Raw genomic sequence first — 27,952 nt, 5'->3', positions numbered from 1 at the left:
TTGTTTGCATGTGTGTGTGTGTGTGTGTGTGTGTGTGTGTGTGTGTGTGTGTGTGTGTGTGTATGTATGTGCATGTGCGTGTGTGAGTGTGAGTGTGTGAATGTGGGTGGGTGTGTCACCTGTGGATCTGTAGCTCAAAGCTTATCTTTGGTCCAGCGTCATCCAGCCTTTGGACAGAGAATCGCAAACCAACAGACAGCTAGGAGAGAAAATGCAAAACAAGAGAACATATAAAAAACATGTGACAGGAAAAAGAGGAGGACAGTTGAAGAGAGATGACAGAGAGAGAGAGAGAGAGAGAGAGAGAGAGAGAGAGAGAGAGAGGAAGATGATGGGTCTGCACATCAAAGGTCACAATATGCGTGTTCAGTGATAGACAGAAAACCCCCTTAATGAGATCTTCTTCTGTTATTATGTGAGCAGAAGTTCAGGTTTGTGTGTGTGTGTGTGTGTGTGTGTGTGTGTGTGTGTGTGTGTGTGTGTGTGTGTGTGTTGACAACAGCAGAAATCTGAAATCTAAAATCTGAGAAAATCCAGACTACACAAGCAAACACACACTTAAAGGCTACATTTAAGTTCCTTGTCTCTCCCCAGTTTAAATCCCCCGTCCTCCAGGCTAACTCATAACACATGGAAGATTTAGTTCATCATCGACTGTACGACAACAGCGTGTGCGTACAAGCATACCAGCTCTACTGAACAACAGATCAAACACATGGTCCATGGAGGGAAATGACAGCATGCAGACTCGCAGTAACACTTCAAGAGGCAGGAGGAGGGGGGGGGGGACTACAAAGTCAGGCTGTCTTTATGGGACACATTAGCGAGACTGAAGGAGAAGAGCCAGGCAGGGAAGAATCAAAGACACAGAGACCAAATGAGTGTAAGTTGGTCACAGAGAGGACGTCACTATCAGCTATGACACTCACTGTTGCAGAGAGGGGAGCAGGAGGTTCCATCAAGGCTGACTATGTTTCTTAAAATCATTAAATCAGTTTTGTAAGTATCCAAAACTCACCCTGAGGCTTGGAAAGTGGCTGTTAAAAGTTTGCATTTTTTGTCTTTTCGAGAGACCAGCAACTGGGGTCAGCTACAATTCATGTTGGTTACAATGGATTGCACATTTTCACAGTGGAGGAAAATAATCAAAACATCCACAAAAAGTTTCTCAAAGCAGTCTTGCGATGTAGTCAAATTCTTTGTTGTCCATCTGTAGTCAGTATATTCCAAACAATATTTTCTTGCCACAACTTCACTAAATACATTTCTGTGTTGTGCTAATTTCCACCCATAAAGCTCTAAAGGAAGCCATAGTTTTTAAATAGCCTCATTTTGGCAAAATGCTGAATGTTTAGAACAATACTGAGAAGAGGGTTATGCTAATGTAGTGGTTTGCAAACTTTCTAAAGATGTTTTGATGCTTTTTGACAGTCATTGAGACTTACCACCGTCAGAATCCATTATAACCCATTAAGAATTCAAGCTGACCTCTGCTGCAGCTCTTTTCAAGCCTATAGGGAGTGTTTCATACCAAAGAAGTATACTTAACTCATCTGGTGAATATAATGTCACAAGCTTAAAAATAATATTTATCCAGAATTGATATCACAAATATATATACATTTCATGGAAAAATGACCAAATTGCCTCACTGTTACAAATGACTGACCATTACCTGCTCATTTATTGAAATCAACATTTTCATTCATTTATTGAACTTTGGGTTTAAAATAGATCTGCTACAATTAGTCCATTAATAGATCATTTGATAATCAAATAATTGTTTTAATTTTTAAGGGACACATTTTTTAGTAACAACCTCTCAAATGGGGGTTTTGAAATGTTTATAAGTTAAACAGGAAAGTGAACTATATATCTTTGGATTTTGGACTGATCAGACAAAACAAACTTGAAGACATCTCGTTGGGCTCTAAGACATTATAACTATAAAAATCATTTTTTGGCATTTTTAAGACAAAACAATTAATTGATTAATCAAGAAAGTAATCTCCAGACTAACTAATAATGAAAATAATTATTAGTTGCAGCCCTAGCTAAAAAGGGTCAAAATGTTTTGACTAGATGAAGATTCGACTGGGATCTAAACATTGTTTATTTAAATAAATTTGTAGCATCAAATCACAAATACTGCTAAAACTTGGTTTGTGCTTGAATTTTGCTTTAAGCTTTCAAAGCTCACTGAACTGAAATGAAGACAAAGAAAGAAAGAGAAACCAGAGAGACACAGGCCAGCAGATGGGCACAAAAACTGAAGCCAAAGCCAGCATGAAGCATGAGGCCAAAGGCATGTACCTCCTACTCTGATCACCCTGCACAGTGACGCACCACAGCTGTGTCATGAGGCACAAGAAATGAACTCTGATGATGAGAGCTATTTAGTTGCACAATATAACCAGAGTCTGTATGGGGTATATGGAGGTATGTTCTGCATAAGCTCACAGATTCCTGAACCGCCAATTGGGCATGGGGAAAGTTAAATATGGGAAACATCTGGACAGCTAGGGAGCGCGCGCACACACGCACACACACACACACACACACACACACACACACACACACACACACACACACGCCTCTAGTCCATTTCACATGCCTTGTTATATTCTCCTCCCCCAACGGTGAAACATGACCACATAATTGATTTATCAGAATGCTGTGTGTCACCTCCAAAGCTTAAATGCACCTCTGTACCGGCCTTGACACCTTTTGTAAAATCCTACATTCACAGTTACACCCACACTCACACACTGAAGCACAAGTGACATGTCATGTGGTGCACATACACCAACATGGTTGGATTTCATGTCGGAAAGGACCACTACTTTGCAAAGCCTTAGCTTCCTGCATGTGTCAGCCATGAACTAAATGGATTATTATTATTACACACTGACGTACACTTAGGCACACACACACACATCGATTGTGACATATAGTCAAGGGAGTCAGAGTATGGAATGAGGGTCAAGGTGATGATCAGTAATCATTGGAAACCATCAATCAGCATGAATTAAACCTGATGAGTAACACTCACAGCTTCTTAGCATGGATGTTTAAAATGATGTTTCAAAAGAAAAGTGTACATGTGTGCTTTTATGTGTGATATCTCACCTCTGTCCCAGCCACCATTGGATTCCCCAGGTCACACACCACCATGCGGGACTCGTTGACCATCTTGTACTCGCAGTTTAACTGAGACAGCGACTAGAGGAAGAGAGGAGAGGAGATTATGCAAAACGAGAAAGAAAAGAGAGGAAAATACAAGAAAAGTGAATGAGATGATATGACAAGGTGAATGAAAGTGACAAATAGGGAGCAGCAAGAGTCAAGAGGAAAAGAAGAGCAAGGGAGGAAAGTATAACACCATCAAAGGGGGAAGGGAGCCAGGGAGTGAAAAAGAGAAGGAGGGCAGCAGAGGAAGAGTGATGAATGCTCTGACAGTAACAACCTCATCAATCAAACTGCTCCATTACACACTCATTAGTGCACACGAGTGCAAACACACACACACACGCACGCACACACGCACACACACACACACACACGCGCACACACACACGCGCACACACACACGCACACACACACACACACACACACACACACACACACACACACACACACACACACACACACACACACACACACACACACACATACACCCACACAGCATTTGACCCTATCCATTTCCGTGGTCACTAATGCAGCTTGTAAATCATAATAGGGGTTTTTGGGCTGTTGCCAGTAAAGCATACCCTGCTGATAGCTTTGCCTTAATCACTCCAAACAAACACACACCACAGAGACACAACAGGATGTGATGTCATACTGTAACTGCAACCTCAAATAGCTCACTTCCTCGTCTCATATGGTCACTTGGCACTTGCTTCAATCATGATAAGACAACTGCTACTCCTATATCAGTATCCACCCTACTGACTCTTAACATCAAACCACGGTAATTGATTTCAGGCAAATCTGTATGCAATGTGTGTAAGTGTGTCTGCCTACCTCAACTTTCCGCTCCAATCCAATGTAGTCTGCCTCTGGTGGTATCAGTGTGTGGAGCTCTGTCTCGTAGGCTCCCTCGCCTCGGTTCACCGCACTGATGGTCAACATTACCAGATTGTCATCTCCAATCACTAGCTCTGAGCGATCCCTGTGAGTTTGTGTTTTAATTACAGAGAGAACAGTAGAGAGAGAAAAGACATCCTTTCAGTCATGTAGTGAACAAAGAACATGAAGCACTTTTCTGCTGTTACATCCCCTCCTGTGTTTTTTGTAAAATTACATTTTTAATTTTTGGGATTCAACTTTTGGTTTATATGCAATCTGGTCAACTGCATGGAATGCGGTGTGTATGTGAGACAATGTGTGTGTCAGTCTGTAGAGGGTGACAGGATGTTTGTATAACGCTGCCATGGAGATATGGTACAGCTGGAAACACTATAGACTAGAGAACAGGCTCAATCACATATCCACACAGACCAGCACCACATGGTAAATGGAACTATAATGTTAGCAACTTGAGTGTAAACTTTGCTCATTGTGTGAGGAATAACAGACATAGTTTCTTTAGTTTAGATGTGTGCATGTGCGTGTGTATCTGTGTTTGTCTTCTCTGAAGTGTCGAGTGTTTACGGGCTGAGGTCAGAGGGCGTGGCTGTGTCAGTCTTACATGCTGGCAGAGAGCTGGAGGTCAGGGATACAAATATTGTCGTCACCACAGTCCAAGAGAATATAGGCCTGAGGGGGAGATGGGCACAGAGGGGGACATTGTCAAGAGGAAATGTTTAAGGTACACTGGACATCATCATCATTACTATCATCATCATCGAACCAAAAATATAAAAAACACACACACTAGAGGTCTGCTATCAAGGTTTTGGGCAGCAGAGTGAGGTCAGGTGTGCGTAGGTTGGTAGTGTGCTGTTTTGATGAACCCAGCATTGGGCTGGAAATGGGTTTGGTTATTTAAAAAAAAAAAAGATCTATCTATCTATTTACCCAATTCTCTGTCTGTGTGTGTTAAAAACTGCTTCTTCAGTGGGGTAACATAAGGTAAGGTCCATGATTGTGTATAACACAATTTAGCATTAAAATGAAGGATGAAGAAAGGGCTTCTTACGCACCAATTCTCACAAATCCCAATCACTTTTGGTACTTTAACATTTTCTGCAAGTGGAAGAGTGAAGTGTTTTGCTTATTTTTCATTGGGCTTGTTTGTTAGACAAATAATAACCAAGAAGTTTTAATCTGGTCTAGAGTTGTTTTTGGTGTACAGCAAACCCTTTCTTCTTCTTTTTTTTTCATTGCCTATGCCTGCCAGCCAAGTAAGTTCTTCATCTTACAACTGATCTGAGAAAGAAGGTCTAAGTTGACCATCCATGTCCACTGTACTGGGAAAAGGCAAATTTGAGGTTAATACTGAATGACGGGTTAAAGATTAGATGATTACTTTTTAATAAGACTTTCTGTGTCCAAGGAGAGTGCATCTTTTTTTAATCGAAGAAAGAGTAACTTGGCTTGTGTCTGCATATACTGTACAGTGTATATACCCACATGCTCTTGAAGGAAGGTGCTGCTGTAGTGGTTGAGGACAGGTGGGAGGTCGTGGCCATGAGGAGAAGGGGAGGCTAAGCTGTAGTTCAGAGCCAGTGAGATGGGACTTAATTTGTCCCTGAACTCATCCTCCTCCTGAGAAGGAAAAAAAAATCGTGTTATTCAGCTTTGTCTGACACACAACAGTGTATGCAAAGCTCATTAATCTGCGTTTACGTGTGTGTGCTGTGTGATTTGCTCACTCTCAGGTAAATGACATAGCTCAGGCATGAACGTGGACGATTGTGACCCAGCCTGAGGAGCCCTGTGTGATGAGGCTGCTGAGTATCCAGGAAGAGAACTCTCTTGACTCCACCCCTGGTGCCTTTCAACCAATCCAGTTGAAGCTCTGCTTTCAGGTCTGAGGAGACGGATGCAGGAAAAGATGAGTGTAATCTACATGGTCCAATTCCTGTGAATGTCTGATTGTATGTATGTGACTTTTTATTATAGTAAGGAGCCATTTGTGGGTGTTTTATTCTACAGAGCATGATCAGACAGTGGAAAAAATGTACTTTACACCTCCACTGTCTGTGTCTGTGTCTGCCTCTCTGATTCTTGTTCCCACCCAACAGCAGAGCAGCTGTTTCTCAGCAGAAATCTCTAATGAGATGTTCAAAAGAGCTGGCTCTGACTACTGACCCACCCATTGTGCTTTTCCCCTTTTGTTTCTCTCTCCCACCATTTTGTCTGCAGCTGCTTACCCACAGAGCTGGGGATCCCCACACCGCTCACTGCCGCACACACATCCACCTTGAGACTGGAGGAAGAGAATATGCAGAGGACATAGAGTTAGACAAGAGAAAGGGAGGTTTTTGATGACTGTTAGTGTGTTCTACAAGATCAGCACATTATTAAGACATCCCAGCCGTCTATCAGCTCACATCCTTACTGACAAAGTGAAGAAAATACATGGCTGCCAATGTCTGGGGTCCGATTCTCACTGCAGCCTTGTGTACTAAAAGATTAATCAACTCATAATACCATAAGGCTCCTTTCATTTAAGTCTCTGCTGACAAATAATAAGGACACCTGTAGGAGTGTTGCAACTAACCACCACAATAAAACAGCTTGGTAAACCTCTGAAATATTCTGGTGGATTCCAAATAAAAATGGAAATGGTTGAAAAGTTACTTTGTCTCAGAATCATGGAACAAATGACAAAATTGACTAATTAGCAGGGGTGTGACGAGGTCGCGTATCACGAGATTAAAACGTGACGATATTTCTCGTTGAGGTCTCGTCGCTCATTTGCACGTCATGTCTTCTTCTTATATTTATATTTATATACTAGAATTGTTTCTATTCTTTATAATTCACTTTTTGGTGTTTGTGATTGTATATAATTTTGGTATTTATGGTTGTTATTTCCATAAATACCAAAATTATCCATCTATAAAATATCTATCTATATGGGGAAACCTTTTACAATGCTTGCATATTGCATACTGTGTATGATAATTCATACTTAGAAAGTAGAACTGAAGTGACATTCATTACAAGATGATTAGTTAAAACATTTCAAAATGCACCTGCATCATTTCGCATTTTGTGACTTTCAAATAAAAGACCAGCCATGTTTCCTCATTGAAGTTTTCTTAAGAACATAGTTAAAATCTTGTCTCGTCTCGATCTCGTGAACCCAATATTATGTCTCGTCTCATGAGCTGAGTGTATCATCACACCCTTACTAATTAGTGTAATTACTTTTGCAAGCTGCAATTATTAATGTAAGTGGTTTATAGATACTATTGTGGACATGAAGGTCTTCAAATCTGATTGTGTAAGTTGCCTGAATTGGTATTCTTTATTTCTTGACTTTTTGTAACATAAATGTAAAACTTGTGGTTCATAGTAATTTGTAAGCACATGCAGGCTATGAACATATAAATATATAATCAGTGTAAGCACCAAAAATCACTTGTCTGTCATGGCAGTGACTTCTTAAAAACAACAACATGACAGTACAATAAGACTCAGCTTCAACCCCAGTGTTCCTGTATATGCATGACAAAATACAATAACTATACGACTAGCAAACTAGCCATCTAAATAACTATCTAACTAATTTGATCCCCTCCGCTGCCAATAGGAATTTATTCCTTCCTGTACTCTGGGGGGCAGTGGGAAATTCTGCTGGGGGCCCTTTGAACCCTTCTATTAGACACACAGACATGGGAGACTGGGAAATAATTATGCATTTCCTCTATTTATGTGTTTATGAACGTATGTGTGTGCGTGTGTCTTATCACCTCTTTAATCAAGAACAGGAAAACTGACTCCCACACAGGGAGCTCAGCACTGTTAATAGCCTATCCACTAATCCTAGGAAGCTTACAGACGCAACACTCCTGATTCTCCAGTTAAGACCGAGCAATATGAGGCATGAAGTAAATGACTGCATGTGATCATTGTTTGTTTGGTTTCAGTTCACAAACCCTAACAACCAAAATGCAGATGTTGTGTTTGTTAATAATTAGGGTCCCAATTAGATGACACAGTAATGATGAGCTAGTTTCCCTGTGTTAAATGTGTGTGATGCAGATGTGAGTTTAAAAAAAATGTGTGTGTGTGTGTGTGTGTGTGTGTGTGTGTGTGTGTGTGTGTGTGTGTGTGTGTGTGTGTGTGTGTGTGTGTGTGTGTGACAAAGTACCAGTTTCTATTTTGAAAATCACTCCCCTAAGTCATTCTGACCTTTCCAGGTGGTTTCATGTGTATTTAATATGTGTTGCATGTAAGCATGTGTGTTTCGTTTTTTTGGGTGGGTGTACTCAAGTGTGGCTCTAATAAGCACTGTGTGTCAAACTTAAGTGTAGGCAGCACGGAAATGACCCCCATTTTACTGACAACAGCGCTGGTGCTTGGTTAGTCATTACTGTGTGTAATTTTCCCCAAAATGCATCTGTGCTCCACCACCCTGCACATTGCCCACTCACCCTCCCTGGAAACATGCACACATATAGCCCTACCTTCATAACCCTGGATCCACTTCACAAGAAAAAACGTTTAATTTAAAACTGGTCATTAAGTAGCTGTCCCTCCTTTTCCTCCACTCCTTCATCTTCCTATCTAGCCCAAGATTGTGCCTCGTATTATTATTATTATTAAATTTGAATCACAGGGATAAACGTCTGATTTTCCTAAAGAATTGTTTGGATCTTTGTAAACCAAGAGGGTCGTTTAAGCAGGCAATAACTGTTAACACATACAGCAGGTAAATACCAATGTAAGCATTCATTTGAAGTAATGTTTCTGGCCACCTGATGAATTCAAGTCCAATTGTTTTTATTTTAAAGTGACCCTTACCTTTGTTACATTTTTACACATTGTTTTGTTTAGGTTAAAATGCTGTTAATAAGGTAATAGCACTCTCAAATCTTATAGAGATCCACCAGGCATAGAAAACTCTGACCAATCACATCATTCGGTCTGAATGATATGATTGGCCGAGCGACCTGCCTGTTTTCCACTTCCGCATTACGTAATTGCGTGTGCACACCCCCACCCGGAAGAGGGTCTGTTGTGGATATGCAGGGGTGGGACACAGGTGGGAGAAGGGGTTGTTGCTGTTGCTGTGTGAAATGTAAGAAAGGTAAGAGTCGCTTTAAGCCTTTTGTGACAAAAACATTATTTTGAGTGGTGAGACTAAAGCAGAACACAAAGTTGTGGACCAGGAATAATGAGCCACGAGATGCTATGTAGCTGAGAGGAAATGCAGAGTTTGGTAAAGCAGTCATGTGACCCATTGTTAATATTAATACTGATATGAAATATTGATGACAGCCACATAACAACAGTAACTGCAACAACATCCGCTGCTTTCTCACTCAAAAAGATTTTCAAACCATTTCTCAAGTCGTGTCTATATATTTTTAAATGAGTAGGTTGCTCCTTTTGTAAGACACAAGCTTAATATTGGAAAGATTTGGCTCATTTTGTACAAATTGATCTAAGAGTTGTGTCATTTTTGAGCTACCATCTTTGTTTGGATCAGGAAATATAGTTACACAATGGAAGTTGGTTATTTTTCCCATCCAGATGGTTTAAAGTCTTTGAGCATTCTGGAAATTAATAAAAGTGATGTTATACAACTACCTTTTTCAAAGATAGCAGAAAATCAGATGCTTACCCTTGTGACTCTACTGTTATTGTAATACATGAGAGGCTCAAGCTGGGGCTTCCATCCAGTCTCACTGCAGAGAAACAACTGCAATGCCCAAAAATCTTCACCCCTAAAACATCCCTTATTCTATGAGCTGCTGTTTGACTCTCTGCGTGCGTGTGTGTGTGTGTGTGTGTGTGTGTGTGTGTGTGTGTCCTATTGCCTATCAGATTCCATACCTCCGACCAAATTTTATGGCGGTTTATTTGAATAAGCCGAGTTTTGTTTTGACAGAATTCCACAGTTTAGTGCTTTTTGTCAATCTGACTCAAACCTTATTCCCTTTTCAGCCGCTGCCAACACACACACACACCACTACACACACAGACACCATGATGGCAACTAGCCTAGCACACTTCTCTCATCCAAATAATCCTACAGCGGTTTCAGCCCCAATAAGTTAGGACCAACAACAGACTGTGGCGAGGCAGCAGGAGCCTTTAGACTCGTTCCCCTCAACTAAACTCAACCCCACACTGTTCAAAGCCAGCATGTTGCCCACAAAAGCAATAATATAATCAAAATAGAATTATGCTATTTAAAATTAATTGCAGGGTCCCATAAATCTGTATTTCCAGGTTATATGAGTATGGCATGCTTTTTCAATGTGCAGTTAAATTATTGTATTAGACACACAGACACACAGACCTTGGCCGATGGCAGACGTCTAGAACACAGGGGTGAAATATTTGTCACGTCTGTCAGAGTGTGTGTGATTTGTGACTGTGTATACTTTATACTGCATACCATATTGTGATACAGTATAAGCAGTAGGATTTCTAGTACAGATCTGGGGTCCATTGCAGCAGTGGAGGTCATTACTCATTTATTCACCTTTACACACACACAAGCACTAGAACAGTCTCCTTGTTCTATACTATAAGTGAATTACAACTAAGTATGTAGAGCATTTCCACCAGAAAAGTGGCTAAGTTAAGTATAAAAAACTGACATGTCACTTTTCATTATTGCTCAGTTTTGAGAGTGTTGATGTCGATGGCCATTATAGTCCCACAATGCAATGCCAAACGGGAGTGGAGCTACACACAGCTGGAACAAATTACAATAAACTGTGGACTGTGGTGCAGAGCAGGAGGAACATCTCAAAAAACAAAAGAAAAGCAAGTATGAATTTGTTGGGAAAACATTTTGCCTGTTTAATTGTCAGCGGTGTTCCAAAGCATTTGTCAGCTTGGTTAATGTTTTGTATTGTACAGTATGTATTTATTTTTTGGACACTAAATAGAAAAAAGATTATATTAAGAAGATTAGTACATTTAATCTTTTTTTAAATGTTCCTTTATTTAACCAGTTGATGAGATTGAAATCGTATTTTTGAGGTAGAAGATGGCAGTGTTCAAACATTATCAACACAAAAAATGATAACAACAACTGTCACATGCTACAAAAAAGTGTAGAAAATATCCAGTTAAATTAAAAATAAGCAATTTAGGTGCAAATGCAGGGACCAAGAGCTGCTTTTCACATCTTATAATCAGATTTGACAATTTCCATCCTTCTGTTGTTCCATTGTTAAAAAGCTTTCCATCCTAATCCTAGTGAGAACAAAGGCCATATTGATTTTGATTGAGGAGCCCAAAGACAGATTTATACAGTATATAATGGGGATGTTTGGAATATACTGAACACTGTATGGAGCTGAGAGTATTTAAGTGTGCTCTTCTTACCAGGTAACCATGGTGTCTGTGAGGGGCAGGTGACACTGTCGGTCATCAGGGTTCAGAATTCTGGGGGTCAGGATCATTGCAGCTTCCACAGACACTACAGATCGAGATCTACATACAAGCACACATAAATACATACAATTTAAAAGGAACTTGGGAGAGCCATGGAGTTTCAGGAAAAGCAGAGATTTGAGAAACAAGCTTTAAAAACATTTGAAAAACACAGAACACCATGTACATTCTTACCTGTACACCGACACCTCGCCTGCGCCAAAAGCCCCCACGATCAGATCTGTACAGAGAGAGAGAGGGAGAGAGAGAGAGAGGGAGACGGGAAATAGAGAACTTCAAAGAATGCCACAGATGGGACTGATTTCAAGGTCTCCAACAATCTTCATCAAACACAGACTTCTCACGTTTAACACAGACGCAGATACACATGCATGCACACATTGGTACTGCATTGACATTTTCATATGACCGAGCTTTTCCTTTCACACATGACCCGCTTCAGACTAAATTCATAAACAGAACGTGTTGATTTGTTCATTGTGCATTCATATGTGCGTGTGCTGCTATAAGAGGGGGACCCCACGCCGCATTCCAGCGCCATTAGAAACTTCACATCACTCCAATCACATTTTACTAAACAACATTTCCCAACAGCCTGCCTAACATAGCAACAGCTCCTAATTATAAGCAGCTACAGATCTCATTTATATGTGATTTCTACTTGTTTTCATGGGTTTTGTGATGAACACACATTTTTAATTGGCTCCCATAATTTAAAATAGAGCTGGTATTTAATGGTTGTGGTTAGGGGACACATACCAATGAAAGCCGCACATAGACAAAGGCACAGACACACACATGCACATATACAAGGGCTGATTAAAACAATCTGAAACTGTAGAGAGGCACTTAATGGATACAAGCCAGCACCGCCAGATGCAGCCAAACTAAGTTATGAGATCCTAAAAAAGATGGAATAACCTCATGCTGCTCAGGGAGAGGTAACTAATGACTATTTTCATTATAAATTAATTTGTTCAATATGTATTCCATTAATTGATTAGTTGTTTGGTCTGTGAAATATTAGAAAACAGTGAAAAATGCCCATCACAATTCTTCAAATTGCTTGTTTTTTTTCTGACTTAAATCTCAGAATAGCAAATATTCACTTTTGAATGTTCTGAATTTACTATCAAATAATTTTCAGTCTGAGTGATTAATCAATTAATAATTCCAGCACTAGAAGAAACTACCAGTAGAAAATGCTGCAGTAACCTGCTGCAGGAGGATACCAGACTTAGCTGGTGGAACTCTCACAGACTTTGCTTGTCATTTGGTGTGTCTTTCCTCTCCTGCGTATTTTAGAAGAAGGGGACTAATTGAATCTGAGAGAGGCACATCTGTTTCTGCCTTTGGCTGCAGTCAGTGAGTCCCCCTGAAACCACAACATTAAACATTTAGGCCCTGTCGTTCTTCCCCCCAGGGTGCTCTATGTCCTTATGTGTGGCTGTGTGTGAAAGCCTGCAATGAAAAAGGACCAAAAGATGTGGCTTTTGTCAGGCAGTTGAAGAGTTACGGAGAAGGGAAAAAGAGTACAGAAAAAGGTGGTGGTGGTGGTGGTGGTGGTGGGGGGGGGGGGGGGGTATGATAGGGAAGAAAAGGTGGGCAGAGGATTGTGCATTTAGCCTTTAAACCTCAATCTGTGAAAGCCATTAGAAGCAAGGTGTGTTTTAAGCAGATGGAGAGAGAGACACAGAGGGACCCACTCATTCCCTTTCCAAATTCTTTTATCCATCCCGCTGTTGGAGTTGTGTAACCTAGAAATCTAACTCCATTCCTGCCATAAGTAGGTTTACATGTTAGATACAGTGGTTGTCTGCCTTTCTTATCCCAACTCTCAAAATGACGTGAGTCTGATTTGAGGAGAGGGCACCTTTGGGGGTTAAGTGTGTGTTAGAGTGTGTGTGCACGCGTGGCTGCACTGAGGGCTAAATCAAATAACGGCCCACTTTCCTTTCCCTGTCAATCCCATTTCGTTACATATAGGAAGACGTGCATGCCACTGTTGATTTGAAGTCAGTGTGTGCGTACATGCAGTAACACAGCAGTGGGCTGACACTCCAGCACGTACACTTCACTCAGTGATGGCTGGTCTAGGTGCAGGTATGCTCTCAGTAACTGAGCTGCTCTAGCTGATGGTGTTGGTCTTGAGCTGTGAAAACACGGCCTCCATACAGAGTTTAGACAGACTGTCAAACTGTCATTGGCTGCCTGCCCTGGCAGCTTGTTAGGCTGCAGGGGATGGCCTCCATGAAATGTCAAAGGTCAATGGCACTCAGTGGAAAAAGAGACGGCTTTTAGAGAGAAATGGAGGATTTTTTTATTCTTGAGTGTCTGATTGGGATTTTAAGGCTATTCAGTAACGTTCTGGAAATTATTCATTTATAAAACAAAAAAAGGAAACTACATTTTCACACTGCGGGTATTTAGTAAGTGGCTATTCCAGATTGGGCAAGATTTTCTCAAAATTGTCTAATAGTACATGTTTAATTTAAGGTACATTTTGGTCATTTGGGGGTACATACCTTAACCTCTGAAAAATGTATGAAAAAGTATCACTCAAAGACAAAGAATAGTACAAATTTGAGATTGTGGTTGAAAAAAAGACAAACTACATCCAGTACATGAGTAGACATAGAGCCCAGTCATAAATTTTACACCTTCTTTCCAAACAGATGACTGACCTAATAACCCCCGACCACCACATATATCCAAGTCAACGACCCTGAGATGTCTCTGTAACTCTCAGCAAGTCGGTGTGATTGACAAGTAAAATGTTGTCAGTTTTTGACCTTTGACCTCTTGTCTGCACCTAAAATGCACCCTGAGGGAATCTGACCCTCATCCGATATACAGCTGACCCTAACCTACACTTCAGGCTTCAGGCATTAGTGAAACATGAACTCAGTGCTGCTGATTTGGTATGTTGTAGTTTAATTAAGGTTAATTCTGAGCAGTAGACCTTGTGGGTGTGTGGGTGTCATTTTGGCTCCTGCACTGCCTACTTTGTCATTTCTTGCACTCTTCTTTAGTTTCCCACAGTAAATTATTAAATAAAACACAGATATATGACATAATCTTAAGAAAAAAAGTCCATCAAAGCTAAAAGCAGCAACTAATCATCCTCCTTCCCTCTCTCTCTGTGTTTCTGCAGTAGTGTAATGACATTTAACGCTGATGGGAGCATATGGTGACTCTAGCAGGCCTCCCAGACGCCTGTGCAGTCCTCTCATAATGCTGATCAAACATCTCTGGCTCCTTTGAACAGTGTGACTTTACTGCCCTGCTAACGACACACCATGTGTGTGTGTCTCACTTCCGTCGGCCAACTCTCTAATGACAGACGACACAAGCAGTGCACGGCAGGTTTGTGCTCATGTTTATACAGTACACAGTGTGTGTGTGTTGGCTGACAGTTCTGCCACCCAGAGTTTCTACTCTACTTCTTCCTCCCAAAGGGCCTCCGCCAGCCTAAGTTTCAACTCAACCTGTAGCCCCTGTATGTGTATTTACTGTACAGTGTTTTTAGTTCAGGATCTCTGATTTGCAATGGGTCTGCAAAGGGTCTAGCTATGACCTGGAGCCTGGCACAAACTCAACACACACTCTCTTGTTGCCAGTGAAACTGATCACAAGCAACACATGTGAACCTGTGTGTATTTATGTTTGTGTGTATTTCCCTTGATATCCTGTTTGTGGAGAGAACGAATATGTTATTGTTGCAGGATGAAAAAGAAAAAGGGAGTGGAGGCAAAGAAAAGGAAAGAAAAGGTAAAATTAAACAAATTCTCCATTTCAGTAATCTGCGGAAGCACAAAAGTAATGAGAGCGAGCTGAGAGCGGAGTGGTTTCAAATTAGGGAGAAAATAAGGTAGTAAAACAGTGGTTTTACAGACCAGCTTTGTTTCAAATTGGTTTATATAAACAACTTCACACTCATATAAAAAATCCTCACTTGTATTTCAGATTCTGTTACATTCAGTGACATCAAAAGGTTAGGTGTCTGGTAAAGTAAGTAGGTGCCATATAAAGTAGGAACTTACTGTGTGTAATTTGATTGAATGCTGCTTTGTCTGCTCATAGTTTTAGGAACATGGGCTAAGTCTCGAATGTCTGGCAGAATGAACATAAGGATAATGTATTATTATATTTCTTTCTCTCTCTCAATCTTAAGTTTTCTCTCCTACTTGAGTACTGTAAATCCCTGCAGGATGGATGCGGCAGTGGTCCACTGGCACTCATCCTTATACCCCCTTCTTCTAACTGATGACTTTACCAGAGACGAGGAGGAAAGCAAGTACAGGAGAACATGGGGATGGTGGTGGAGGAGTGCAAAGGGGGGAGCAATGAAATGTGGAGGTCAAGACTGAAGAAGAGGGAGACTGTAATGAGAGTAGTTGGAAGGAAAGTGGAGAAATGAAGGAATGCAAGTCCGTGGAAGAATTTTGATTATAGTTGAGTTGAGTAGAGCTGCAATCTCAGCTGAATAGAATAGGATTAACTTGTTGAGTGTGAATATTTACCAGGATACTGATTGTTGTCCAGGTCTTGGCCTCCTCTCAGAGTAAATCCATATCCAGGCAAGCTGCCACTGGAGGTCCAGGCTGCTCTCAGCTCTTGGCTCAGCGTCAGGCCTTGCGAGGCAACGTCTCTGTTACCATTAAAGATCAATACTCTGCCCCCACGCTCCTCTCCCCCGAATGGACAGCCCACCGCCACGTCTAAAGGATGACACACATGTGCATGGTTTAGACATCAGCAGGGTTAAGGCCCCTCTGAGACAGAAGCAGAGGAAAACATACAGGTAGAGGGGATGACAGAAGACGAAAAAGAGCTTGACCTTCCTTTACCTGCACTGGGGGACCATGTCAGGATGGTCATTTACTTTTTTCTTGAATTTCCACTCGTTTAACTATCTAGTTTTTCTATCTTTTGGGCACTATTTAGATCATTGCATTCTAGGTAACTCAGTACTACGCCCTGCATAGGAAATGTTTGGTTAAATCTCACAGTATAACAGCATCTGGCAAAACGTTACAGGGCAGGCTAACCTAATATTTTGGGAAATGCTCATTTGCTTTGTTGCTCAGAGCAAGATGAGAACATTAATACCACTCTCATGTTTGTATGTTAAATATGAAGCTATAGCCAGCAGTCAGTTAGCTTAGCTTTGCAACTCGGTGCAGGAGGAAATCTCTTGTCTGGTTCAGTAAAAAATCGCCAATAGCCATCTCTAGGAAGTTACCGTTGTGTCGAAGTTTGTCTCCCCCTCAATTTGTGTTTAGTTTGACCTTATCCTGAGTCTGGACATATACCAAATCCCAATCAGTTTTCTCTGCGATGCCTAAAAATAAACTAGCCAAAGCCCTAAACAGATATAGTCTGAAATGGAAAGAGACTTGCCAAAAACTTGTTGCAGCAACTTCCAGTTACATCAGACCATATATTTTTTTTAAAGTTCCTGTTTGTGTATGGATTAAACAAACAAGATAATAATATTATCGAAAGGCGGTGGTGGGCGTTTGTTTCCTTTTTTTACTTCAAACAGAGCCAGGTTAGCTGCTTCCTCCTGCTTCCAGTCTAAAAACAAGGGTGGTATCGATCTACACATCTCATTTTTTGGCAAAAAGGCTGTAAACATATTTCCACTAAATGTTTAATTATTCCTTTAAGAACTCCTTCAGACATGCAGGCATTGAATACTATAGTGGAACAACAGAATACCACCACAAACAAATAAAATAGAAAAGTAACAGTAGCATACTGAAAACACCTGTCCTGACATAAAAAAAGCTGTGGTTTCACTTTATAACATGAAGATTTGTGGGTGTTAACCCTTTAACCTCTAAATATCCATGTCTATTTGCACTGTCCTACACAACAGTATCCTTCAGTACTGTACTGTCCAAACAACTCTAGACATCCTGTTTGTCTCTGGACCCCCTCTCTCACAGCCTAAACAGCAAGTTCCACATGAAGCAGATTGTGGGGTAGAGAAGATAAATGCAACCATGTGTTTGGGCAAGTGTATATATGAGCCTGTGTGTGTGTGAGTCTGTATGTCTATGCGTGGGTATGTGTACATAGCTGAATAGCTGTGTAAAAAGAACAAACATCTTATTTAAAAATGTCCTCAAATAATATGAAAGTCACTCATGGGCATCGCTTAACAGCATCCCACACAATGCAGATATCACAGCACACTGTGGAACACCCACTGTGATCACTGAGACCAACACTATAAGAGACTTTTACTCACAGACAGAAATTGGCTGATACTCAAGTGATGGTGACAGAAAGCCAGTGTTGGTTGATACAATTGAAAAAACCAAGAGAGCCACATGGCAAATTAAATTAGCTAAATTGTAAGGTTTCAATAGCTGACACTCAACAGAGCTGTGGAGATGAGAGGAAATGGGTTTGGTTATGCTTTTATGAAGAATTTGGAAACAGAGTGATGAGGTCTCTGCTAAGGGTGGAGGGGGAGGATCAATGTCATAGCTGAGAGAAAAGGGAACTGCTAGTGATTATGCACAGATGCAAAAAGGGGGCACAGGTATATTCGCACACAGCAGTTTGACATTAGTAAAGAGAAGCTGCTGAAAACCCTCATCACAATGTTTCCATGGAGACTCTATAATGTAATGCTGAATAATGAAATCATGCACAGACATGGATGTGTTCTCATTAGATTAACTCTCAACAAGTCCCTGCCTGTCACAGGGAGGCACCATGTACTCTCAGGTCCCATCACCGCCCCGTTGAGACTGTCACATCCTAACAGACAGCCTGATGTGATTTACGTTTCTTGCCAGAGAAAGCTTTAGTATTGATCCACTGGTTATTGAGCTGAGGGTAAATGGTTTACCAGGATGGGACACACATTAACACACAATGTCAATGAATAAATAAAGCATAAACCAGTGGCACTGATGCCATATGAGGACCAGATGTGCATCTATTCATTAATTTTTAAACAGCAGAGACTAGATCTGTGCTCTATGGAGCATTAGGGCTGCAGGCTGCATGGTTTGCGTATGTGTGTGTGTGTGTGTGTGTGTATGTTTGTCTTTGTCCAATCAATGCGAAGATAAAACAAACACATAGAACAGGAATGAACTCTGGGCTGCAGGACAGAAACTCCCAGATGATTTTATCTCAGGGCACATCTGGAGAGTTAAAAATAACTCACACACACACACACACACACACACACATGCAGTCACACATATGGTTTTAACCCTGATCATCACAGGAGGAAACAAGTTCACACAGACAACCTTTCATCGCTGCACTTCCTGATTGGCTAAAGAGCTTTAGGTACTCTCAAGTAAAGCATCTGATAGGATTTCCTCAGCCAGACACAAAACAGTGCATGAGGTGCAGGAAACACAGAAAAAGATTTGTCCGTTATCGGGTTTACCTGAAAAAAACAGCTTCATGTGGACGGACACAAGGTCAGTACAGTGGAAAGAGATTCATGCACTGCCACAAAATATATGAAAGGATTTTGTTAATTTTCTCTCCATATCTTTCTCTTTCTATTTTGCTTTCTGTTGTCTCTCTCATTGTGCATGTTACTCAGATTAATTTCTGGCTCAATTTATGTTTGACTTTTTAAATACTTTTTTCCCCTCCATTCTTCTCCTTCACCCTCTCAGCATACCATTGTATCCATCCTGGTTGACATCTCCCAGGGGTGCTATAGCTGTGCCAAAGCGTCCGAAGGTGTGTGTGCCAGTGAGGGCAACAGGTTTGGAGAAAGTGAGTGGGCTCATCTGCAGGTACAGGTACACCCTCCCCACCTCCCTGGGCTTGCTCTCCATCTCTCTCTCCATGTAGAGGGGTGCTCCAACCAGCACGTCGTCAGTCCTAGAGACACAAAGTGCAGTTTCGATGGTCAGAGAAAGAGGCACAGTGAGTGTGCATGTATAGAGAGTGACAGGGAGGTTTTCAACTGTACCCATCTCCATTCAGATCAGTGACAGCCACTGAGTAGCCAAAATAGGAGGCCATCTGAGGGACAGAAAACAAAGGAACATGAGTATTAACATGAGAACATGAGAACATGAGTGACTGGGATGTGTTGATGCTCCTACCTGTTCCCCTGTGAAGTTCTGAATGAAGGTCAGATTGGTGGAGTTGATCATTGCCACCTAAAACAAGCAGATAGACTCTTAGATATAACACAGTACAACTAATAAAACACCAGTAGTAAACATGGCCAAGCAGTCTGACAAGAAGGCACATGAAGAATGTGGGGGGAAAAAAGTCAGAAACCGCAAAAAAAGCTTTTATTCAACTGAAACCTCTTTCTTTTCCCTGCCCTCCCCCACCACCATCCTCTTTGTGCCTTTACCATTTTCCCTGTCATCTTTCTCTCCTTCCCCCCATACTAACCCTGGTCGTGGGGAGAGACGGAGGGGGGAGGCTGAGAATTCCTTCATAAGACCTAAAATAACAACCACATGGAGACAGCCAGGGGATAAACGTACACACACATGCATGCATGCACACACACACATGGAGGAGGATACACGTTGACCCAATCACAGATGTTTCAAAGACACACTAAACGGGGATAGACTTAGGAACATGGACAGATGATCATGCATAAACACAAATATTGAATCACTAGCTTAAATTTTAACTTTCATGTGCTCTGAGTTGTCAGATTGGTGACAAAATAAACCTGATCCGGCTACTCCAGTGCCAGGCCTATGACATGGCCTACCTGCATCCCTCACAACACTCCCACTGTGACTTACAGGCCCCCTCCTCTATCACACCTACAGTGCACTGTCTGTACAGGAAAGTGCATTCTTGCACTAGCTACAGTGTCCAGACATAAAACACACACTGTTGCAGAGTGTGTGCGCAATGTGGTGAGTCCTGTGGTTGCGCTGCAGGTTAGGGGTTGTGTGTGTGTGGAGAAGGGTTAGTAGGGTTAGGTGGGGTCACCGCCCTCCACATGCAGCGGAAGCAGTGTGTCATTAGGGAGGATTGACACAGTCAGCCCTGGGGATACGTTCCCATTAGAGAACACACTGCAGTTCTGGATAGAGACACATACTGTATCCGTCATAGCTATGTAGATATGCATTTATGTGTCATGTACAGTAAAGGCTATAATTCTAAAGGGAACACTGGCAGCAGATGAACCTCACAGACTTTACTGTGTGCTTATGTGTCTGCATATAAAAGCCTATGTATACTTTGATCCCTGATGCACAGTTTAATATCACACTGCAGGTAGACTTTCACTCAAACATTTAGACAATGTGTTTTCAGGTTTATGAATCATAAAAATGGTTGACAAATGAAAGGAAAAAACAACATAATATGTCTGAATAAGCTATTGAATCACCACTATCTGCTAGATTAGCTTTAATGCTCTTAAGCCTCAGTGGATTCTACAATTTACTGGAACTCTAAAGGAGGGATGAACATTCCCAAAGATTTTCCCTCATTTGGTGTTTTGATGATGGTGGTGGAGAGTGCTGTCCAAAATCTCCTCTAAGAGTTCAGAGCTGATGACCAGACCATGAAAGTCATTTCAAATGTTTCGTATCATTTTCACCAATCTGTGACCCCCATTTGTTCAGGTTTTAACTTTAAGTTGTCACCCTGTTGCTGTTGGATGAACAAACAAACATGTGTGCCTTTTGTCTAATTTGTTTATCTGGCTGTACTCACGTATCCAAAGTTCTGTGCTCCTCTTGGGACTCCAGCTATCAGCTCTGAGGAAACATGAAAACAAAGAAAGACTCAAATTAGCATGTGGGTATGTGTGAGAAACTTACAAAGGAAGAAGGGGCACGACAGACGTTTGTCAAACCCCTAAATTCCCTACCCAGCTCACCCTGTCAAAACAGCCGAATGTTGCTGAGAACACACTGGGTGATTGGGTGCACAGGTTCTGGGTATTGATTAATGAATGTGGTGCTGTGAACATTTAGGGACAAATCTCAGGGACCCACAAGGAGAGAGAAGAGCTCTACCTAATGGACTCAATCACTAGGCTATAAACCAGAACTCCCAGTTATAGCCAGTACTCCAGACTGAAGAGGACTTGGGGAACAAGACCACAACAAGCTGTGTACCACAACACAAAACACCAACACGCATATGTAACCTCTTAAGGCTCACTTTAAGACTCTCTCTGACATGTGTTGTGCCGGAGGGGGTTCAGGGCCTTTGTGGGGTTGCTATGGGGGCATTTAAATGCAACGTTGTCCTGTAAAGATCCCACTAAATGGTGATTATCAGAAAGACTCTGATAGACAGGAAATTATGAATGGAAGTTCTTCAGGATGAAATGACATGGAGGGATGGGGGGGGGGGGGGGGTGCTTGTGGGTGTTTGAAGAGGAGGCAATAAAAATGGTCTGAAAAGGATGTGGTTGAGCAAAATTTTGTTTTCTTCATATTGTCTTTAATAAAAGAGCTGCGCTTGTTCAAATTGCTTGTGTTTCTTCTTTTGTGTTACTGACAAAGCGAAGGCATGTTATGCATGTGTTTCATAAAAAAGCTGAGCTTCCCAGTCCTGCATCTGAAGCTCATAAACAGATTTAAATAAAATACTGCACGGCTGGCAACTCACTACAGTGCAGATATAAGGTAACTAAGAAGAATAAAATCATTTATATATTATATACTGTATTTCTTTTTATATAGTAATCATAACTTCATGAATTTATTGTGGCCCTCTGTTATTCTTGGAGCACTAACTTTAAAGATGAACTCAAAGGTGCGTTTCCCCATCTGCACGTTTTTTTTAACATGATACTGAGTGGTGTGCTTGTCTCCTTTTTCCACCTTATATATCATGTCCAGAAGAGACTCTGGACCCACTCGAGACCTGAAGAGGTCTGTGGAGTCTGCCACTAATCATTCTAATCAGTCAAAAATCGTGGAGAGGAAATCCCTATATCAGTGCTTCCCTGAAGTCCTGTCGCCTTAGGGTCGTGACCCAGACATACAGAGACAGTTTTCATTACTGCCTCTGAGTTCAGATCCAGACAATGTCACCCAGCTGTCCGCTCCTTATCACTCAACCCAACACATCCCTCATAGTTTTTTTGGTGTCCAGAGCTGAGAGTGTAAAGAGAGAGCTGAGACTGCCAACATGCAGTAATGTTTCAGATGGCATTGCAGGGTGGCTGCTGATGTTGCTGGTGCAATGAGGGATTCCTTTGGTGCTGCATGTGGTTAGTTGTAATGACTTGTGGCCTTCCTCACCTTGTTCAGAGTCTCCTGTAAACTCTCCCACTGCCACAGAGTAACCTAGAGAGACATCAGTTGCACATGAAGGCATATGGGTGAAATTAATTGTGCACACAATGCACTGTGTGTACAATGTATGTATTATTATGATGAATATTTAGTGATGATTAGGTCAGCAAGGTTGTGACTGTGTGTGTTTGTGTGTATGTGTGTGTGCGTATATGTGTGTGTGCGTTACCAAGGTAACTGTCGTCGTGTGTGTCTTCAGCAGCAACTGTGTGTTTCTCTCCTGGAACTCGTCTCAGCACTGCCTTCAAAGAGTAGCCGTTCAGTATCTCAGCTATCCCTGCTGTCATCACCTGACCTGCGCACGCACACACGCACACAAACGCACACACACACACGCACACACACACACACACACGCACACACACACACACACACACACACACACACACACACACACACACACACACAGAGACAGATAGATAGAGTAAAATAAACAACAAGGGTGAGAGAGTCACATCTGTTTATAACCAGAGGTTTCAACTTGGACCCCATGGAGGTAACACTGCTGCCCGCTGTTACAGAAAACCTGCTTGAGATGGACTGCGCTACATGAGAGATGCACATAGCCCATGACACATTGAAGTCTTTCCCCCAAGGAAAACTAACATACCTCGTTAGCAGAAAAATCCTCAAATGTTCCTTAAAAACTGAAGAAAACAACTGTCTTCTCAGCAGTGAGGACAATGAGTTATAGGTGTGCAGACACAAACAACAGCCTTCCCCTGCTGTTGAACAAGAGGTCAAACAAACAAATGATTTTATCTACAACTGCCCTCAACCTTCAATAAATCCTACCTAATGTGTGTGTGCATGTGTGTACTGACAGGTAGGAAAATGTGCCCTCTTAACCCTCCCTCCAGCTCCTCTCCCAACTCCCCCCTGCCATAACAACCCCCAACGCCTCTTCTCTGACACTGTGCTATATGATGAACAATACATCACTGTATCAATTTACTATTAAAACTCTATCTGATTCATGAGACACCAGGTTACAAACTATTAACACAGCTGCATAAGTCACTGCTGTTAATTTGAAGTGTTCTTCACACCCTGCGATAATGTCATTGTATATAAAAATGATTCTTATGATGACTCAGGGTGAAGGGCTGAAGATAATCGTTGTATATTATAGGCCATAAAGTCCGGGCTAAGTGCTTTTATAAACAGTTGGAGGAAGTGTTTTAACTGGAGGCAGCCAGCCTTGCTGCGCTGAGGGCACAGAGAGAGGGAGCTGTCCATTAGGCTGTCTGTGATGCCTGTCTTATATGCTGGAGCATTCATTATTTGACTATATGTAAGAACAGAACCACTGCCAAACAATAACCCATAAAAATCGTAAAAATATGTGAAGCCGTTTTGTAACATACTGTACATCAACTGAGAAACTTTTGTCTTTCTGTCTGACATTTCTGTCACATCATTTTTTATTTCTAAATAAAATGAAGTGCTGCAGAGTGACATCATGGGTTATGAAAAAAAGGGAACAGATCTGTAGTCGAGTCAAATCAAGTCAATACTGTTTAATTTAAAGTCCCAACATTCCTCAATGAGCAAGCACAGTAACTGTTTCTTGCTCCTTACAAACAACTGCAGAACAAAGTTTTCTCTAAATTAGGATACGTGAGGAGGACAGGGGGGAAAGCTGGACACACACACTCTCACACACCTGGAATCGGGGGAGTAGCGCTACACTTCAACAGCTGAACCCTGACACACTCTAGCTGTGTCTACACCTATTAAGACACTTCATCCCTCTGGTTAGACCAGCTCTGCACATCCAGCCAGCAAGCTGACCTCTATTTTATCAAGCAGGAGATCCATCTTGCTCTCAATGTGTCTTTTACTTACTCCCTTGCTTCTCATCTTTCTCTCTCCCCATTGCAGCATGTTTCTATCATCTCCTTAACAATCCACTATCACTCCCACTGTCCTCCCTGCTCTCTTTCTTTATCAGTCTTTGCATTCTCCCCACCTTTCCTCTGTCCTTCTCAACCCTGTAGCCTGCCCATGAGCCTCTTCCTCTCCTTGAAGTTTTTCCATGCACCTCTGCGCTTTATCATGGGGCAGAGAGGCAGTTCCTCCACACTCCATTACCCCCCCCCGATCAGCTCATTACAGAGCACAAACACCCACTTCCTGTTACAATGTTACAGACATGAAGTAAAGGAGCAAAGGAGGGAAAAAAGGGGGATGCAAAGAGGCACCCTCTCCTATATAAGACTCCAGTGATGAAACTTCAGATCTGGCGAGTGTGTCAGCATACTTGTGTGTATGTGGGCTGTTTGACTGTTAAACTCATCTCTATTCTCTTCTCTCATTTGAACACCTTCCCATCTATGAAATCATTGTGCAAGACTGACCAAATACAGGGTTACATACTGTTACCTTGCCAATAGAAGCTTCCAGGTCCTCCCACCACCAGCGTTCCTTCCTGGAATAGATACAATTAGTTAGGGTCAGTCATGCGAAAGAAATTTGTCAGTGAATTTGTGCATGTGAGTTTCTGCGTGAGACTAGTGGGATATATGACATGAGTGTGGCTGCCTGTGTGTGCACATATGATTACTGCTGTCATGCCTGTTGACGTCCTGTGGAGAAAGGCAACTTCCTGTACAGGAGGGTAGAGTTGGGCCATGAGACAGAGGCCAAAGCTCACATTGACTGTACAGTGAAAGAATGTGAATGCACGTGTGTTTAGTGTATTGTGTTAAGAGGCGATGGGTCACATCGGGTGTGGAGCCTCCTCTAGGGACGACGGTACTCTCATCTTCCCCACATCTATAAATCTCTGAGGGGAGTCTTGTGTTTGAAGAAAGTTCTCTGCATGGACTTTGACATGGGGACACTATGTTTGCTGGGGGTTAGCACACATAGCGATAATGTACAATTGTTGCTATGATCTTACCTTGGTGAAATCCACACTGAAGCCAGCCTGGCAGAACCCCTGCCCCTCTGGGTCTGGGTCATCTGGAAACCACACAAAGCACACACTGAAATATGTCTTTAAAACACAAGAACAAACTTCTAAATTGTCTTAGCTTTTGTAAAAAGAGCACAGAGAGCATTGCTTCTTTGAAATGAAACAATTTTACAACAATACAGAAAAAGAAGAAAAACGTGATAAGGTTTATATAATTATGTAAAACCACTGAAGGGTGTTTAAATTACTGTACCTAACTTTGCATGAACACACAAAACTCATGTGCTCACAATGAACTGTAACTAACACGTCCATGCATAAATAAAGCGTGAGTTATAGTATCTAGGCGAGTGGTTGTAGATGCAAGGAGCAAAGAAAGTTACTGGATGCAGAAAAAACAAACTTATACATGTGATAAAAAACACTGAAGTATTATTTCCCCCTTGAGAGCAATTGAGTTTACAATGTAATTACGCTCATCTTGATTAGTCAGTGCTGGCATAAACAACAAAATACAGATCTTTAAACAAGCAACGACTATAGAGGGTGTAAAGTGGGTGTTTAAACAGTGAAGGATTTTTTTTAATGCAGAGCGGATGATGGAGTGGACGATAAGGGCTGCGTTTGATCTGTTGTTCATGATGTGCCAACTGATAGCCTCCATTTCTCCTTATCGTACTTTGCTGGTGCCTCATATCACTGTACAGGGTGAGAGAGGTCGCAGGAGGAAAGTGGGAGAAAAAGCAAAAGTGGAGAGATGTAGGGTGGGGAGGTTAGGGGGCAAGGCAGGAAAATCTCATGAATCCCATTTATAGAAGTGATGACAGAAAGAAGAAGGACTGAGGAAGAAACAGATTAAGTGTCAGAGAGATAGATTACCTTCCTGTCGCTGTGCTAAAACATAGGCAAGGTGGAAATCAGGTTGCTCACATCCAGTTCACCCAAATTACAAAGACACAAATTTTCTCACCTTCCCCTGCAGTGCAGAAAGTTTTTGTTCTATTTCATTTGAGATTTCTGCTGCCTGTGAATACAATGGATGTAACCTGAATTGTGTTTATGGTGCTCACAGATTAATCCTCCAGTCAGAAAAAAGTTAAACATTTTTTGTCTTTATTTGTAAGTACAGTAGTGGCAGAGAAGCCGACAGGCAGGGAATGACCTGCAGTATCGGTCCGTGGCCGGATTCGAAGCAGGGACACTGCCTTTATATGGCATGTGCTTTAACCACTCGACTACCTAAGTGCTCCGGAAAAAGTTACAATTAAAACTGTTCACTGAGAGTTCTCTAGATCTTTCTAAATAACAGGGACACAGTTTGAACTTTTATTGCAACTTTTCAGTACTGAGAGAGAATCACATTCCATTTACTTCCATTGTTTTGGGGTAGAGGCAGTCATCTCAGAAAGAAAAATGTCAACACCTGGAACAATGAAGCCAAAGTCTAGAATCCAGTCTGTTTTTGTGATCTGGGTGAACCGACCCTTTAAAATTAAGGCACACTACTTTTTATTGGCTGATGTAAAAATCTATGCACAGCGTTTAAACATTATGTCAAATTATGGCATAGTACACTGATGCAAGTAATATCAGGACTGGTCTGGAAGGCAAAAAAAATCTAGTTTAATTTGATTTCATACTGACAGCAGAGAGAGAAAAAGACAGCAAAGAAAGGGAGGAGGGATGAGAGGCAGTAAAATGGAGATGGAGATAGATGGAGACGAGGCTACAGAATGACTCACTGGTCCTGCAGGGAGAGTACTCTGCGTAGGCGCTGAAGTTCTGGACGGCCACATAGCAAGTCCCCACAGGGTCCTTCTCCCCACTCATCTTCACTGTCCGCCAGTGGTAAAGAGGAGCGCATGCCTGCAAAACAAATTAGACTCTGAATTCAATATTTTGTTCAAACACTGACCTAAACAGCATCTAAAAATAGTTTTATAAAAAGAACAGGGGCAGAATGTTTTGTTACCTTTACAATTCAACTCACCACCACTTTTCCTTTGTGTGTTCTGACTGATGCTCCAAACCATTGATGAGACTTAAACTCCAGAGGCTCTCTGGTGCCATTTACTTTTATCATTCTGTTATCTGGAGAGAAGGACAGATGGAGAGAAGAAGTGGCAAACACATTAAAAAAGAGAGTTAAATAGACATTTCATAATGGTGCCAGTAAAAGCTGATATTGGCTGTGGTAATGCGA

At 41.7% G+C, this 27,952-nt stretch overlaps 2 protein-coding genes across 3 annotated transcripts in view; one reads left to right on the top strand and one right to left on the bottom strand.

Annotated features, from left to right (window-relative positions):
• The window catches only part of LOC128366018 (protein FAM8A1-like), a 305,711-nt gene that overhangs the window by 40,027 nt on the left and 237,732 nt on the right, over positions 1-27,952 (top strand). The window lies entirely within an intron of this gene.
• Positions 1-27,952, bottom strand: part of itga8 (integrin, alpha 8) — a 38,794-nt gene that overhangs the window by 6,710 nt on the left and 4,132 nt on the right. The window contains exons 3-22 of one of the 2 annotated variants that reach the window (XM_053326654.1): positions 27,740-27,840; positions 27,492-27,615; positions 25,735-25,796; positions 25,215-25,260; positions 22,999-23,124; positions 22,776-22,820; positions 21,232-21,275; positions 19,635-19,691; positions 19,499-19,551; positions 19,202-19,407; positions 16,059-16,256; positions 11,710-11,755; positions 11,467-11,574; positions 6,321-6,376; positions 5,820-5,977; positions 5,578-5,712; positions 4,694-4,761; positions 4,027-4,174; positions 3,130-3,222; positions 120-199 (exon numbers count right to left, since the gene is read on the bottom strand). In XM_053326654.1, coding sequence (XP_053182629.1) covers positions 120-199; positions 3,130-3,222; positions 4,027-4,174; positions 4,694-4,761; positions 5,578-5,712; positions 5,820-5,977; positions 6,321-6,376; positions 11,467-11,574; positions 11,710-11,755; positions 16,059-16,256; positions 19,202-19,407; positions 19,499-19,551; positions 19,635-19,691; positions 21,232-21,275; positions 22,776-22,820; positions 22,999-23,124; positions 25,215-25,260; positions 25,735-25,796; positions 27,492-27,615; positions 27,740-27,840 — 1,954 coding nt within the window. The remainder of the gene's footprint in view (positions 1-119; positions 200-3,129; positions 3,223-4,026; positions 4,175-4,693; positions 4,762-5,577; positions 5,713-5,819; positions 5,978-6,320; positions 6,377-11,466; positions 11,575-11,709; positions 11,756-16,058; positions 16,257-19,201; positions 19,408-19,498; positions 19,552-19,634; positions 19,692-21,231; positions 21,276-22,775; positions 22,821-22,998; positions 23,125-25,214; positions 25,261-25,734; positions 25,797-27,491; positions 27,616-27,739; positions 27,841-27,952) is intronic. The other variant, XM_053326653.1, reaches the window with a different exon arrangement.

Source organism: Scomber japonicus, chromosome 10, assembly GCF_027409825.1.
Source record: "Scomber japonicus isolate fScoJap1 chromosome 10, fScoJap1.pri, whole genome shotgun sequence".
Lineage (NCBI taxonomy): Eukaryota > Metazoa > Chordata > Actinopteri > Scombriformes > Scombridae > Scomber > Scomber japonicus.
Note: the sequence above shows the minus strand (reverse complement) of the source record. Positions and strands in the feature narration are given on the sequence as shown.